This window comes from Megascapheus bottae, chromosome 6 (assembly GCF_031878675.1).
Source record: "Megascapheus bottae isolate mThoBot1 chromosome 6, mThoBot2.hap1, whole genome shotgun sequence".
Taxonomy (NCBI): Eukaryota; Metazoa; Chordata; class Mammalia; order Rodentia; family Geomyidae; genus Megascapheus; species Megascapheus bottae.
This window is the reverse complement of record NC_143514.1, coordinates 72,558,818-72,571,266: the sequence shown is the minus strand read 5'-3', so window position 1 is coordinate 72,571,266 and position 12,449 is coordinate 72,558,818. Positions and strand designations below refer to the sequence as shown.

Below are 12,449 nucleotides of genomic sequence, written 5' to 3'. Positions count from 1 at the left end.
CTGAATTAAAAAAAAAAATCTGTTGGGCCGGGAGTTTGGCCTAGTGGTAGAGTGCTTGCCTAGCATGCGCGAAGACCTGGGTTCGATTTCTTGGTACCACATACTTAGAAGAAGCCAGAAGTGGTGCTGAGGCTCAAGTGGTAGAGTTCTAGTCTTGAGAAAAATCCAAGGACAGTGCTCAGGCCCTGAGCTCAAGCCCGGGACTGACAAAAAAAAAAAAATCTGTTATTGTAATGCATTGAACTGTTTACATTGTAAACATTGTAACTGTTTAGCACAGAGGTATTAGGGAATTTGGAATTTATTACCTTGAGGTCCAATTTGGAGATAAGTGTCAGAATTTGTTTATCAGTGTCAGAGGTGATGTGGTTAGTGTTTCTTTTTTTTTTTTTTTGCCAGTCCTGGGCTTGAGCTCAGGGCCTGAGCACTGTCCTTGGACTTTCTCAAGGCTAGAGCTCTACCACTTGAGCCTCAGCACCACTTCTGGCTTTTTTCTATGTATGTGGTACCGAGGAATCGAACCCAGGTCTTCATGCATGCTAGGCAAGCACTTTAACCACTAGGCCAAACTCCCGGCCCGTGATTAGTGTTTCTTAAACTGCCCCCTATAATGTATTAAATTGGGGAAAAGAGTTGTTTTTTTTGTTTTTTTTTTTTTTTTTTTGCCAGTCCTGGGCTTGAGCTCAGGGCCTGAGCACTGTTCTTGGACTTTCTCAAGGCTAGAGCTTTACCACTTGAGCCTCAGCACCACTTCTGGCTTTTTTCTATGTATGTGGTACCGAGGAATCGAACCCGGGTCTTCATGCATGCTAGGCAAGCACTTTAACCACTAGGCCAAACTCCCGGCCCGGGGAAAAGAGTTTTTAAAGGAATGTTTAAAAGTTTATCTCTGTATGATGTGGTTTTGTGTTACTGGATTGCAATTGGACGTATTTTAGAAAAAGAAGAAAACTAAGTCCAGACTTAGACTTTTGGTGTACTGAGGATGTTTGTAGTTCTTGCATTAAGGAAAACTTATTTGAGTTTAAAGTGTTGTTGGAGTTCTAGGCAGTAATCTAGACTGCAGGAAAAAAAAAAAAGAAGCCTCTTCTACAAGGAGGCCTGGAGGCAAAGGGGGATTTCTTGGGTCCTTAAAGGTTTTTCAAATGGAAATAAAGGCTAAAGTGTTAATTGTTCAAGCAAATATCAGTAAAAGTTTTAAAGAACATTGGAAATGGGTTTCTGAACAAAATTTGAAAGTGAAGTTGTCCTAAATGCTTGTTTCAAGAGAGAGAAAGAAAAAAAGGAAAATTAGGACTACCAAAATGATTGCTTAATTGCTGTTTAGCCTGCTCTTGTAAGTCTTCTTATAGCAATTTCCAGCTGGCCCATGGAGAAGGACAGCAATCCTTATTCAGATGTAACTTTGGCTCTTACCAAGTTCCAGGTAAGCTTATGCTTAGAGACTATTTCTGTGTTGACCACTTGTTGCTTTAATTGGAGTAGCGTGGTCTTTTGTAGGACTCATTGATCTGAAAGCTGCAGTTTTGAGCCCGCCCAGGCAAAGCAAAGTCCCCGTGGTGTCTAATCTGCCAGCAGAATACTGGGGCAGAGTTGCTTTGGAGCTCAAAGTGGCAGAGTGCTAGCCTTGAGCTGGAGAGTTGAGGGACAGTGCCCAGGCCCCAAGTTCAAGTCCAGCAACCAACAAAGTGAAATGCCAATGGGATGTTTATCCCTGCATGGAGAGATACTACTGGGACAAAAGAAACAAAGCATCCAGATGCAGAAAGCCTCTGCTTGGATGGCAGAGATGGTGTCAGATTCTAGAGTCACTCGTGCTTGGCCATTCAGTATTAATCAGAGCCGGGAGGTCATAGAATAGTTTGTAAGCATGCCTTACTAATGCCTGTGCCTTTCATAACTGGGCAGGAACTTGTCAATCATCTGTGATAGTGGATGGTTTAAAGTCCTAACTGAGCGAATTTTGATTTGACACCAGCCACAAATTCAGAAAAGTTTGTGGATCTGAGGCTTGTGTCCCTATTATCTGTTTAGATCTGGCAACTGAAGCATAGAGTTACAGGGATAAATTCCCCCAGACAATCAGGAAAATGCCTTTGCAAATGGGTGCTAAGTAAGCTACACTGTTGTAGCCAAAGAAAAAGTTTGTGCAGTTAAATGCTTTACATGACCTCCAATTTGGAGTAAAATATCCCTCCTGATATGTAATCTTGGCAACCTCTTGGTAAAATAGGCTAAGTTTTTAGGGTCCCTGGCTAGGTATAGAGACAACGCCCCTGAGTCAGCCTGAAGAAGTTACAGAAGCTGAATCTCTGCCCATCAATCCCCGTTAGATGAAGGGACCAAAAAGTCGTTTTTTAAAAAAATTAAAACAGCATAAGTTAGAGGCATGGAGAAAAATAGTAACAGATGTGCAAGAGTGGAGACTGCACTTGTGGGGAATGGCTACAGGTTCAAGTCTTCTGTGCCTGTCTAGAGAAGCCTAGCCTCGTTTAATCTGGTTACTAAAAGTTGTCACCCTGGTATTACTTTGGATTCTCAACCCTATACTGTCTTAAAAACCAATGGGGTGCCAGCCTGCAAAAATGAGTGTGCTCCGGTAAAGCAACTAGGAAAGCATTGGGAGAATTCACCAAAGTCAGGCCTTAGGTTAAACTTCTTTAGAAATTTGCAGGAGACCCAGCAGGAGGTGTGACATTCCATTGGAGCTGCTGTGCTGCCTGATTCCACCACCACCTCGCAGTTTCCTGAGAGGACTGGAACTAAACTCTTGGTGATGGGACAGTCTGTACTAAATTCAAAGTCCCTTAGGTTTTTGCAGCCATTATGGTGACTGGATGGGCGAAGGGAATTTTCCATCCAGTGCTGAACAGTCTAGGTGTGAGAGGTGCTAAATATGAATGAGGGCTATAGTCAGGTAAAGAAGAGAAAACGTTTAGTAAATAAAACCTTTGGAAAGGAATTGAGAAAACAAGAATAGTTTATGGATAAGGGAGGGTCTGGAAAGAATTGTCTTATGTTTGTTCTACAAAAGGGAAAAAGACAAATCCTAGAGAGTTCCTGTATGTAGTAGATGGTAGGAGCATGTCTTGAGAATGGAGCTTGCAATAAAATTGGCATGTAATTGAGTTAACCATAATACAAACCGGGTTAGGATTGGTATACTGATGTGGAACCATTCTTTGTGCCCACCTGAGGAGTTGCTATGCTTGGATGTATATTTCCTAGTTGTGAGGGCTTTCTTGGGTGCAGAACTGGGAGGGCACGCTCTATGCCCCTCCAAACCAGAGAATGCTGTCTGCCCGAGTATAACAATTGTTAGCCTCCCCAGCCATGTGTTATCTCAGCTGGCACTGTTAACCATGATTCAGTCCAGTCCTTACAGGCCTTACAAAATTAACCAGAACTGGTGTAAATTCAAGGGATGGCATTTGTTTTCTAAAACCATAAAACTACCCTTCGATAGCTAATTAAGACTCTACTGATATAGGAATCCCCCTTAGCTCCAACTGCTCTGAACTGTCCCTATCTCATTCCAGTAGCTGATTGCTGTGTTAATGTAAATCTGTAGTCTTTGCCTTTAAAAGCCCTGTAGAAAAGCTGTTCAGGGCTTCCTCCTAGGCTTCCGCTGCATAGGAGTGTAGGACAGAGCGGAGCTAGCCCGCCTGAATAAAGCCTTGCTTTTGCATTTCGGAATGTCTGACTCTTGGTGGTCTCTTGGTGGTCGTCTTGAGACTTAGGCAGAACAGTAGGCCTTGGATACAAGCAGGAAGGGAAGGCTGTGTCCCAGGAAGGGCACAAACATGGATAGCTGGCTTCATTTCTGCCTCCATCTGGACACCTGGTCTCACATAGGCCCCCTGGGAACTGTCCTGTTACTCAGGAGACAGTAACCAGGAGGAAATTAGTTCAAAGCTAGCTTAGGCAAAATGTTAGCAAGACTTTAAAAGAAATAAAGCAAGGAGGGCTGGCTCAAATGGGAGAGTGCCTGCCCACCAGGCACAAAGCCTTGAATTCAACTCCCAGTACAACCAACAAAACAAAAAACTCAACCCTTTTCTGCCTTGCAAGATACGATCTATTTCCACAAGGAGAATACCATAGATCTCCTGAAAGCTCAGACTCTCCTAAGAACTGCAACAGAAACCCTGGAGGCCCCAGGCAGTGGAGAACCCCCTTTTCAGAGAGAGCTTTTGGCGATGGCAGGGAGGGGGCTGCCAGTGTGTGTAGAGGGTGGGGAAGGGGCGTCAACCTTAAAGGCAGTTTATTGGATAGCTTAAGGTGAAGCAGCTTCTCTGGGCCATGGCACAGCCAGGAGTGGGCCTCTGTGGACTCTGCTGTGCCCATCCTTAGCATGGGACCTCCCTCCAGAAGAAGCCAGTCACATGGAGAGGAGAAGCAGGTCTCAGTCCCGGAGGTGTTAAGCTTCATCCTCATGGAGGCAGGGCTGTTGGTGAAGGCACTGAGGCCTCTGAGCCCATGCAGGCAAAGACGGCAGGTGGGCCCAAGCCCAGGCTCCATGGCAGGGGAAGAGGTAGCAACACTGGCATGGTTGTGGGATAGACATGGCAGGCTTTTCTGAGACTATCCAGCTCAGGGCGGAGGCCCCCTCAGCCCAGGTCACTGCGGAGCCAGGGGAAGGAAGCCCGGTAGGGGCTGCCCTGGAGAGCCTGGCAGTTTCTAGAAGCCTAGAGCAGGTGGCAGGCAGGCAGGTGCCATCACAGAGGCTCATTGCCAAAGTTGCTTTTGCTTTTCTTACGCTTGGCCTTGGAGAAGGGGATGTCAAGAGACTCAAGGCGGAAGGGCCGGGGCTGGGGCATTTCCAGGGCCTGGGACAGGGGGATGGCAGAGCCATTGCTGAGTGGGGAGGTGAGGCCTGGCGGAGAGTTGTGATGCGCTGTGGAGAGGAGGGTGGAGGAAGGACGTGAGTCAGGAGAGCTGGGTGGGAAGCCTACCCCCCGGCCCCCGCCCTGCGAGGCTCTGCTGCTCAGATCCACGACTGCATAGGATCCAAAATATCTCAGCTGGGTCTTTGGGGGTCTTAAAACCTCCAGAAGCCAAGCCCAGACACACAGCCCAGCCCCACTCCCTAGCAATGTCACCCTGGGCAAGTCACTTGGCTTCTCTGAGCCTTAGTTTCCTCATCTGCACCAAGCCAGGCACCCAATTGATGTTTGTTTTCTGTGCTCTTCTATCCACCCTTTTCCCAATAACTACACCCCCCCCCCATTATTTTTCAGCTATACTCATCTGTCTCTGGGACTGGCAGTTGAACTCAGGACCTCACATTTCACAGCTGGCCTATTACCATGACTGGAGATGAGTTTTACAGAGTTGTCTTCCCAGGCTGGCTTCCAACCAAGACCCTGTGGATCTCAGCCTCCTGAGTAGCTGGGCTCATAGGTGTGTGCCACAGTGCCTAGCCACTCACTCTCAGCCTGGGACTTGCTTCCTAGTGCTATTTCATGAGCAGCACTGTGGAATTTACTTTTAGTTTTTTTGTTTGGGGGTTTTTTGTGGGGAGGGGAGTTGTCGGTCATGGGGCTTGAACTCTGGGCCTCGGTGCTATCCCTGAGCTCTTCAGTTCAAGGCTAGAACTCTACTACTAGAGCCACAGTGCCACTTCTGGTTTTCTGGTGGTTAATTGAAGAGTCTCACAGACTTCCGTGCCCAGGCTGGCTTTGAACTGTGATCCTCAGATCTCAGCTAACTAAAATTACAGACCTTAGCCATTGGCATCCAGCTACTTCAGTTTTTAAAGGCAGAATGAAATGATTTTTTTTTAATTCTTGAAACTTTTGTTTTGGGGATCCCTCTGCCCCTGGGTTCAGGGGCCTGAACAAATGAAGTCAGTCACCCTTGCTTAGGGAAAAGTCAGCATACTAACAAATGGCCTGTGCACAGCCCTCTGTGTGTCAGGAGACTCCCTGCATACCGACCACACACCAGGCTGGGGTGTTCACCCAGCTCATCTCATCAAACCCTGAGAAGGGCTGAGGAAACTGAGGTTCACTGAGGGAGAGAGGGCTGAACCCAGGTCCACTTGACTCCAGGATCACCCTGTGGCACCTCTCCAGGCTCAGGGGATGTGGGGAGCAGGGGGCACTCACTGAGGCTCTTCATGGGGTCCGTGCTCAGGATCTGGCTGGCCCGCTTGGACCGGAAGTAGTTACTGGCTATGTTTTCACTGTCGCTTCGACTGAGCATCAGCTTGTAGCGGTCTTCCTCCTGCTGAGACCCCCAGGCCATGTTGCAGCCCCTTTCCTGAGACAGAAAGTGTCTTATCTCTCCCCTCCCCCGCTTCCTCCACCGTCCCCAGTGGCAAAAATGGCATTACATAGACCAAATCTCTCATGGCATATTCCCTGCTCAGGGTCCCTGGCACTCAGCGGCTTGGCCCCCTTTATGAGCACTGCAATCTGAGTCCCAGGGTGGGCAATTCACTGCTGTGACATACTAGGTCCCATCTCTTCCTTCTGGAACCATCCATTCAACCCAGCCCCATGAAGACTACTGAGTGAGGCATGCCCTGTTGTGGGTCTTTAGTCAGCCCTGGGAGCTGTCCTCTGGGTCCTAACCCTGAGCCCCGCTGGGCCCTCCTGCCCTGACACAGGGGATAGGAAAACCCCAGCCACTGACTCCAGACCCCTAAGAATGCTGATGCCCAGGGAACTAGATGGTTGGATCTGCCCTCAGAATTTGAGGCTGAAGCATCTGCTGCAACTGTGAGAGCAGCAGCTTAGAGCCTTCCGAATTCTCTCGGCCTATGAGCCTCGGTGTCTTTGAATAAGGACCTGTGCCAGGAGCCAAAGGAGTTCCTCCCTCCTTCCATCCCTCCTTTCCTCCCCGGGCCTTACTGTGTTGGACTCTCCACTTTCTGCTGCAGAGGTTTTGCGGGCTGCTTTGTTCTGTGACCCGGTTGAAACTGCTATGAGAAAATAAACGCTGAAGAGCAAGGCCTGGAGGGAGCGGGTGGTTGCCATGCTGTCCTGGAGGTGGGGTCAGACCTGGCTCCAGGACTCGAGCCAGGGGAACAGGTGTCAGCCCTGGTGAAGGACGACTAGAAATGCCAAAAGGGCATCTCCCTTGGCAGGACAGCAGGGAACTTCAGGGAGATGGAGCTGGGTGGAGAGTGGTGTGGAGAGATGGTGAATGGGTGTGGAGGGTGGAAGCACTTGCCTCCCTCCAAACAAGAGCCAGGCCTTTGGTTAGAGGAAGGTTTGCAGCAAATGTGACTTTACACTGAGATGGGCCAGCAGCAGGTGGGTCTTTAGGATCATCTTAGCCAACTCTTCCTTGGCAAAATCAGAGTGGAACATAAAGTCACCCAGAAGGTCAGCACAAAGCAGACACTAGACCAGGCCTGACAAGCCAGCCTGTCAGCTGGAACTCAATGCTGTGGCCTTGGGTTCCTCACACCCAGTGTGGTTTCCTTGTGCCTAAAATGCTTCAGAGCCATTGCCCTGACCTTGGCAATTCCATCAAAAAATGGAATGCACACCAGGCACTCACTATGTGCCAGGTGATTACAGTCTGAACACATGGGTAAACCTCACAGCAGTTTGTTCCCAGGCCTCAGATGGGGACACTGAGGCCCCAAGAGGTTCCTGGGAGTGGCACACCTCCATCTCCAAAACATGGTTTCCTGGGGCCCCCTGTATGGAGATGCCAGGGACCCCAGCTTGTGGGGAGGCTGGGCTTCCTGTCCCTCCCCAGAGGGCGGCTGCAGGGAGGCAGCTAGCGGAGCAAGCAAGCGCTCACCTACAGGCAGGCTTGTTTTCACGATGATGGGATCCGGGATCTTCCAGAAGCCATTCTCCTCATCCCAGCTGGACTCGCGCCGGATCCGCTCCAGGTTGCTATAGTTACAGTCCCTGCGGATGAGGGGCTGCACCTGCTCCAGCAGCTGCTGGAACAGCATGGCGTCCCGCTCCTGCCGCCTGATGGTGGCCAGGTAATCGATCTTCTCCAGCTCAAACTCCGACTGCAGGTCTTTGATCTCCACCTCTGCCGCACGAAGCTGACAGCCAAGAACAGACGTGAGCCAGGAAGACAATCACCACCCACTCCAGCGTCCACTTCATCACCGTCTGCTCTGGAGCACCCACCAGTTCCTCGAGCCATCTGCTCACTCTCCTCCGAGCACTCAGTGTGTCCACAGCCCTCAAAACCCTGGCTACCTCGGGCACTGTCCCAAACGCATACATTTCATCTAGACCATGTATTGTGAGCAAGCCTAGAACTCCGGCACTCAGGAGGTGGATGCAGGATTCTGAGTTTGAGGCTTGCCAGAGACACAAAACTAGTTTAAGGCCATCCTGAGGCACATAGTAAGAGTCTGTCTCCAAAACAAGTGCTGGGCATGGTGGCATGTGCTTGTAATCCCAGTTACTGGAAGGTACAGGTAGGAAGATGGAGGCTTCAGGCAGACCCATTGCAAACACACTAGACCTTATCTAAAAACTAAAGCAAAAAAGACTGGGAAGGGGGCATGGCTCTAGAGTGGTAGAAAGATACCCATATACTGGCTGGCAATGTATCTAGGTTCCATCTCCAGCATTGTGAAGAAAGAAAAAAAGAAGACAGGGCCGGGAGTTTGGCCTAATGGTTAAAGTGCTTGCCTAGCATGCATGAAGACCCGGGTTTGATTCCTCGGTACCACATATAGAAAAAAGCCGGAAGTGGTGCTGAGGCTCAAGTGGTAGAGCTCTAGCCTTGAGAAAGTCCAAGGACAGTGCTCAGGCCCTGAGCTCAAGCCCAGGACTGGAAAAAAAAAAAAAAAAAAGAAAAGAAAAAAAGAAGACAGCTGGGTACATAGCTAGTGGCAGAGTGCTTGTCTAGCATGCCTGGGTTCAATTCCTTGATACAGGAAAAATGGTGCTGTGGTTCAAGTGGTAGAGTGCTAGTCTGGAGAAAGCCCAAGAACAGTGCCCAGACTCTGGGTTCAAGCCCCAGGACTGAGAAAAGAAACCTAACAAGCTGCTGTGTTAATTGATAGCTCCTTTGTACAATTACTTAAAAATAATAACAGGGTGGGGAGGCTCACATCTGTAATCCTAACTATTCAGGAGGCTGAGATCTAAGGATCAAGGTTCAAAGCCAGCCCAGGCACAAAAGGACCTGAGAGTCTTATCTCCAATTAACCTATAGAAAATGGGAAGTGCCGGGCCGGGAGTTTGGCCTAGTGGTTAAAATGCTTGCCTAGCATGCATGAAGACCCGGGTTCGATTCCTCGGTACCACATACATAGAAAAAAGCCAGAAGTGGTGCTGAGGCTCAAGTGGTAGAGCTCTAGCCTTGAGAAAGTCCAAGGACAGTGCTCAGGCCCTGAGCTCAAGCCCAGGACTGGCAAAAAAAAAAAAAAAAAGAAAATGGGAAGTGGGGCTTGGCTCAAGGTAGGGTGGTAGAGCTGAAGAGCTCAGGGACAACACCCAGGCCCAGGAGTAGGGTGGTAGCCTTGAGCTGAAGAGTTCAGTGACAGCGCCCAGGCCAAGTTCAAGCACCATAACTCACAAAATAATAATAATAATAATAACAACAACTGGGGCCAGGAGTTTGGCCTAGTGGTAGAGTGCTTGCCTAGTGTGCATGAAGAACCAGGTTTGATTCCTTGGTACCACATACATAGAAAAAGCCAGAAGTGGAGCTGTGGCTCACGTGGTAGAGTTCTAGCCTTAAGAAAGTCCAAGGATAGTGCTCAGGCCCTGAGTTCAAGCCCTAGGACTGGCAAAAAAAAAAGGTCAGGCACCAGTGGCTCACACCTGTAACCCTAGGTACTAAGAAGTCTGAGAATAGAGGATCTCAGTTCAAAGCCAGTGGAGCAGAAATCTCTAATCTCTGTGAGAGTTTTCTCTCCAGTTACCCACCAGAAAAGTTGAAGTGGAGCTGTGGCTCAAAGTGGTAGAAAACTAACCTTCAGTAAAAAAAAAAAAAAAAAGCTCAGGAACAGTGCCCAGGCCATGAGTTCAAACCCCACAACCGACAAAAAGAAAAGAAAAAGAGAACAAAGTTTCCCATACAATGCTGCAGGCACCCAGGTCTGGAAGGTGGGGGATCTGGGCAAGCGACCAAAGCAGCCACAGCATAAACTCCCAGCCCAAACAGCTCTTCCCACCCAGGGCACAGGCTGCTGTGGACAGCTCTTAGCTGCCCCTGTAATCCTAAAGCTATGCGAGGAGGCTGAGATCTGAAGCATCACAGTGTGAAGCCAGACCAAGCAAAAACGTCCTCAAGACTGAGTCTCCAATTCACCAGCAAAATACCAGACTGGAGACATGACTCAAGTAACAGAGCATTACCTGTAAACAAGAAAGCTAGCGGCCCAGAGTTCAAGCCCACACATCAGCACAAAACAACCCTGCACCTCCATCCAAGGGTGCATCCAGAGCCTCTCGCCCCTCCCAGGTCACCAGACTGGCCCTGCTTCCTCCACATTGCATCCACACTGCTGACCTGTGAGCCCTCTCTGAGTAATGGCCTGTCAGCAGAGGGCACCTGATTAGGCACAGGCCGCAGAGCAGGGTTGATGATGCTGTTTCTCAACCTGGGTACCACAGGTGGCAGTCACCCGTACATACTTGAGTCCCTCATCACTCTTTTCTTTATGTAGCCCAGGCTAGCCTCCCACTCCTGGGCTCAAACAATTCTTCCTCCTCTGCCTCCGCTGAGACTCCAGGCATATGCCCCTGGCACCTGGCACCAGGCTTTTTTGTGACAGTTTCATTGAGATTTCCATATGCCATATATATTCTACCCTCTTATAATTCCACAAACTTGTACAACCACTGCCATAGTCAAGTTTAGAACATTTGCACCCACCACACAAAAAAACCATATTTATTCACAGTCTGTCTCTGTCTGTTCCCACCCCCAGCTTGAGTGAACTTCATCTTTGTGTCTCTATAGACATGCCCCGATCTAGACATTTCATATAAATGCAGTTGCACAATATGGCCTCCTGGGCTTGGCGCCTTCCATTCCGCATGATGCCTGCAAGGCCCATCCATGTTGGAAGTAATATTCCACTCTAGTTCCAGTGACGGGCTGTTTTTACTTTGAAGAGATTACAAATAATACCACGATGAGCACTAGTATACAAAGTTGATTTCCCCCTTTTTGCTTTTGCTATTTCATGCTGCTGAGACTCAAACCCAGGGCCTTCATGTATGCTTACACAAGAGCTCTACCATCGCCCAACTTCCCAAGGCACCTAAGGGGACAGGTTTTGGTTTTTTCTTTTTGCACAGTATCTTGCTCTAGGCTGACTTCAAATTTGCAATCCTCTGCCTTAACCTCCTGAGTAGCTGCAATTACAAACACTCACCACTATGCCCAGTTTTCATTGTAATGTGTGTGTGTGTGTGCGCGTGTACGCGCGCGTGTGCCTGCCAGCCTGGGCATTATCCCTGAGCTTTTGTGCTTAAGGTTAGTGCTCTATCACTTGAGTCACAGCTCCACTTTTGGCTTTTTGCTGGATAAATCTCATGGATTTTCCTGCCTGGGCTGGCTTCGAGCCTCAATCCTCAGATCTCAGTCCTGTGAACAGCCAGGATTACAGGTGTGAGCCCACCCGTGCCTGACTAGTCGTAGTTTTAGGTCCTTTCTCATCCGATGCCTTTTGATTTCACTTTATTGCCAGCCCTCCGGGCCAGAGCGAGAACACCTCATCTTGTTCCTTTTGCCATCAACCCTGATGAAAGCTGGGGGGTGGTCCCCTGGTGGCCTCACCTTCTTCTGCATCTTCTCCAGCAGCTTGCTCTTGGCCCGCACCTCCTCCTGGATGGAGTCGTAGACATTGAGCAGCACCCAGTCACCGCTGTCCTCATCTGAGTTCTGCAGCGCAGCCACCAGCTGCTTCTTGCGCTCGTCTGCGTAGCGCTTGCGCCGCTTGTGTTTCTCCTTCAGGTCCTTGTTCTTGGCCTGTTCTCCACCCACCACCTGCTGCTCCAGTAGCTGCAGGCTGCAGGCAGGCCAGCACAGGGGACAGCAAGGACAAAGCCAGCTCTGAGCACTCCCCCGCAGACAGTGCTACCTCACAAACCCACTTCTCACAATGGCACACTGAAGCACAGAGAACTCTTCCTGCTCAAGGTAAGAATAAGAGCTCCCCAAATTCTGCCCCCACCCCAGGCCTATGCACTCTGCCTCAGGAAGGGTGAGAAACTTTGTGTGCAGTCAGCATTGATTCCCCCACTCTCGATCCTGACAGTCCTGTGGCAGAGCAGACTGGTGTTGGGGCTCAAAACCCAGCCCAACTAAGCTCACTGGGGGATGATGGGTTTGAATGCCCAGGTGCAATGCGGTTGAGAAAGCCAACTCCCTGCCCAAGCCTCCCAGCTCATGCCTGCAATCCTAGCTCCATAGGAGGCTGGGATCTGAGGATTGCAGGTGGAAGCCAGCGCACACAGAAAAGTCTGGGAGATTCTTATCTCCAATTAACCACCAGAAAG

General features: G+C 49.5%; 1 protein-coding gene across 7 annotated transcripts in view; it reads right to left on the bottom strand.

Annotated features, from left to right (window-relative positions):
- Positions 1 to 4,247: 4,247 nt before the first annotated feature.
- The window catches only part of Kif17 (kinesin family member 17), a 31,745-nt gene continuing 23,543 nt past the window's right edge, over positions 4,248 to 12,449 (bottom strand). For 2 of the 7 annotated variants that reach the window (XM_090335672.1, XM_090335679.1), the window contains 5 exons: positions 11,728 to 11,959; positions 7,762 to 8,020; positions 6,858 to 6,928; positions 6,111 to 6,264; positions 4,248 to 4,897 (listed from right to left, as the gene is read on the bottom strand). In XM_090335672.1, coding sequence (XP_090191798.1) covers positions 4,719 to 4,897; positions 6,111 to 6,264; positions 6,858 to 6,928; positions 7,762 to 8,020; positions 11,728 to 11,959 — 895 coding nt within the window. In that variant the 3' untranslated portion in view covers positions 4,248 to 4,718. The remainder of the gene's footprint in view (positions 4,898 to 6,110; positions 6,265 to 6,857; positions 6,929 to 7,761; positions 8,021 to 11,727; positions 11,960 to 12,449) is intronic. The other 5 variants (XM_090335677.1, XM_090335678.1, XM_090335675.1 and 2 more) reach the window with 5 other exon arrangements.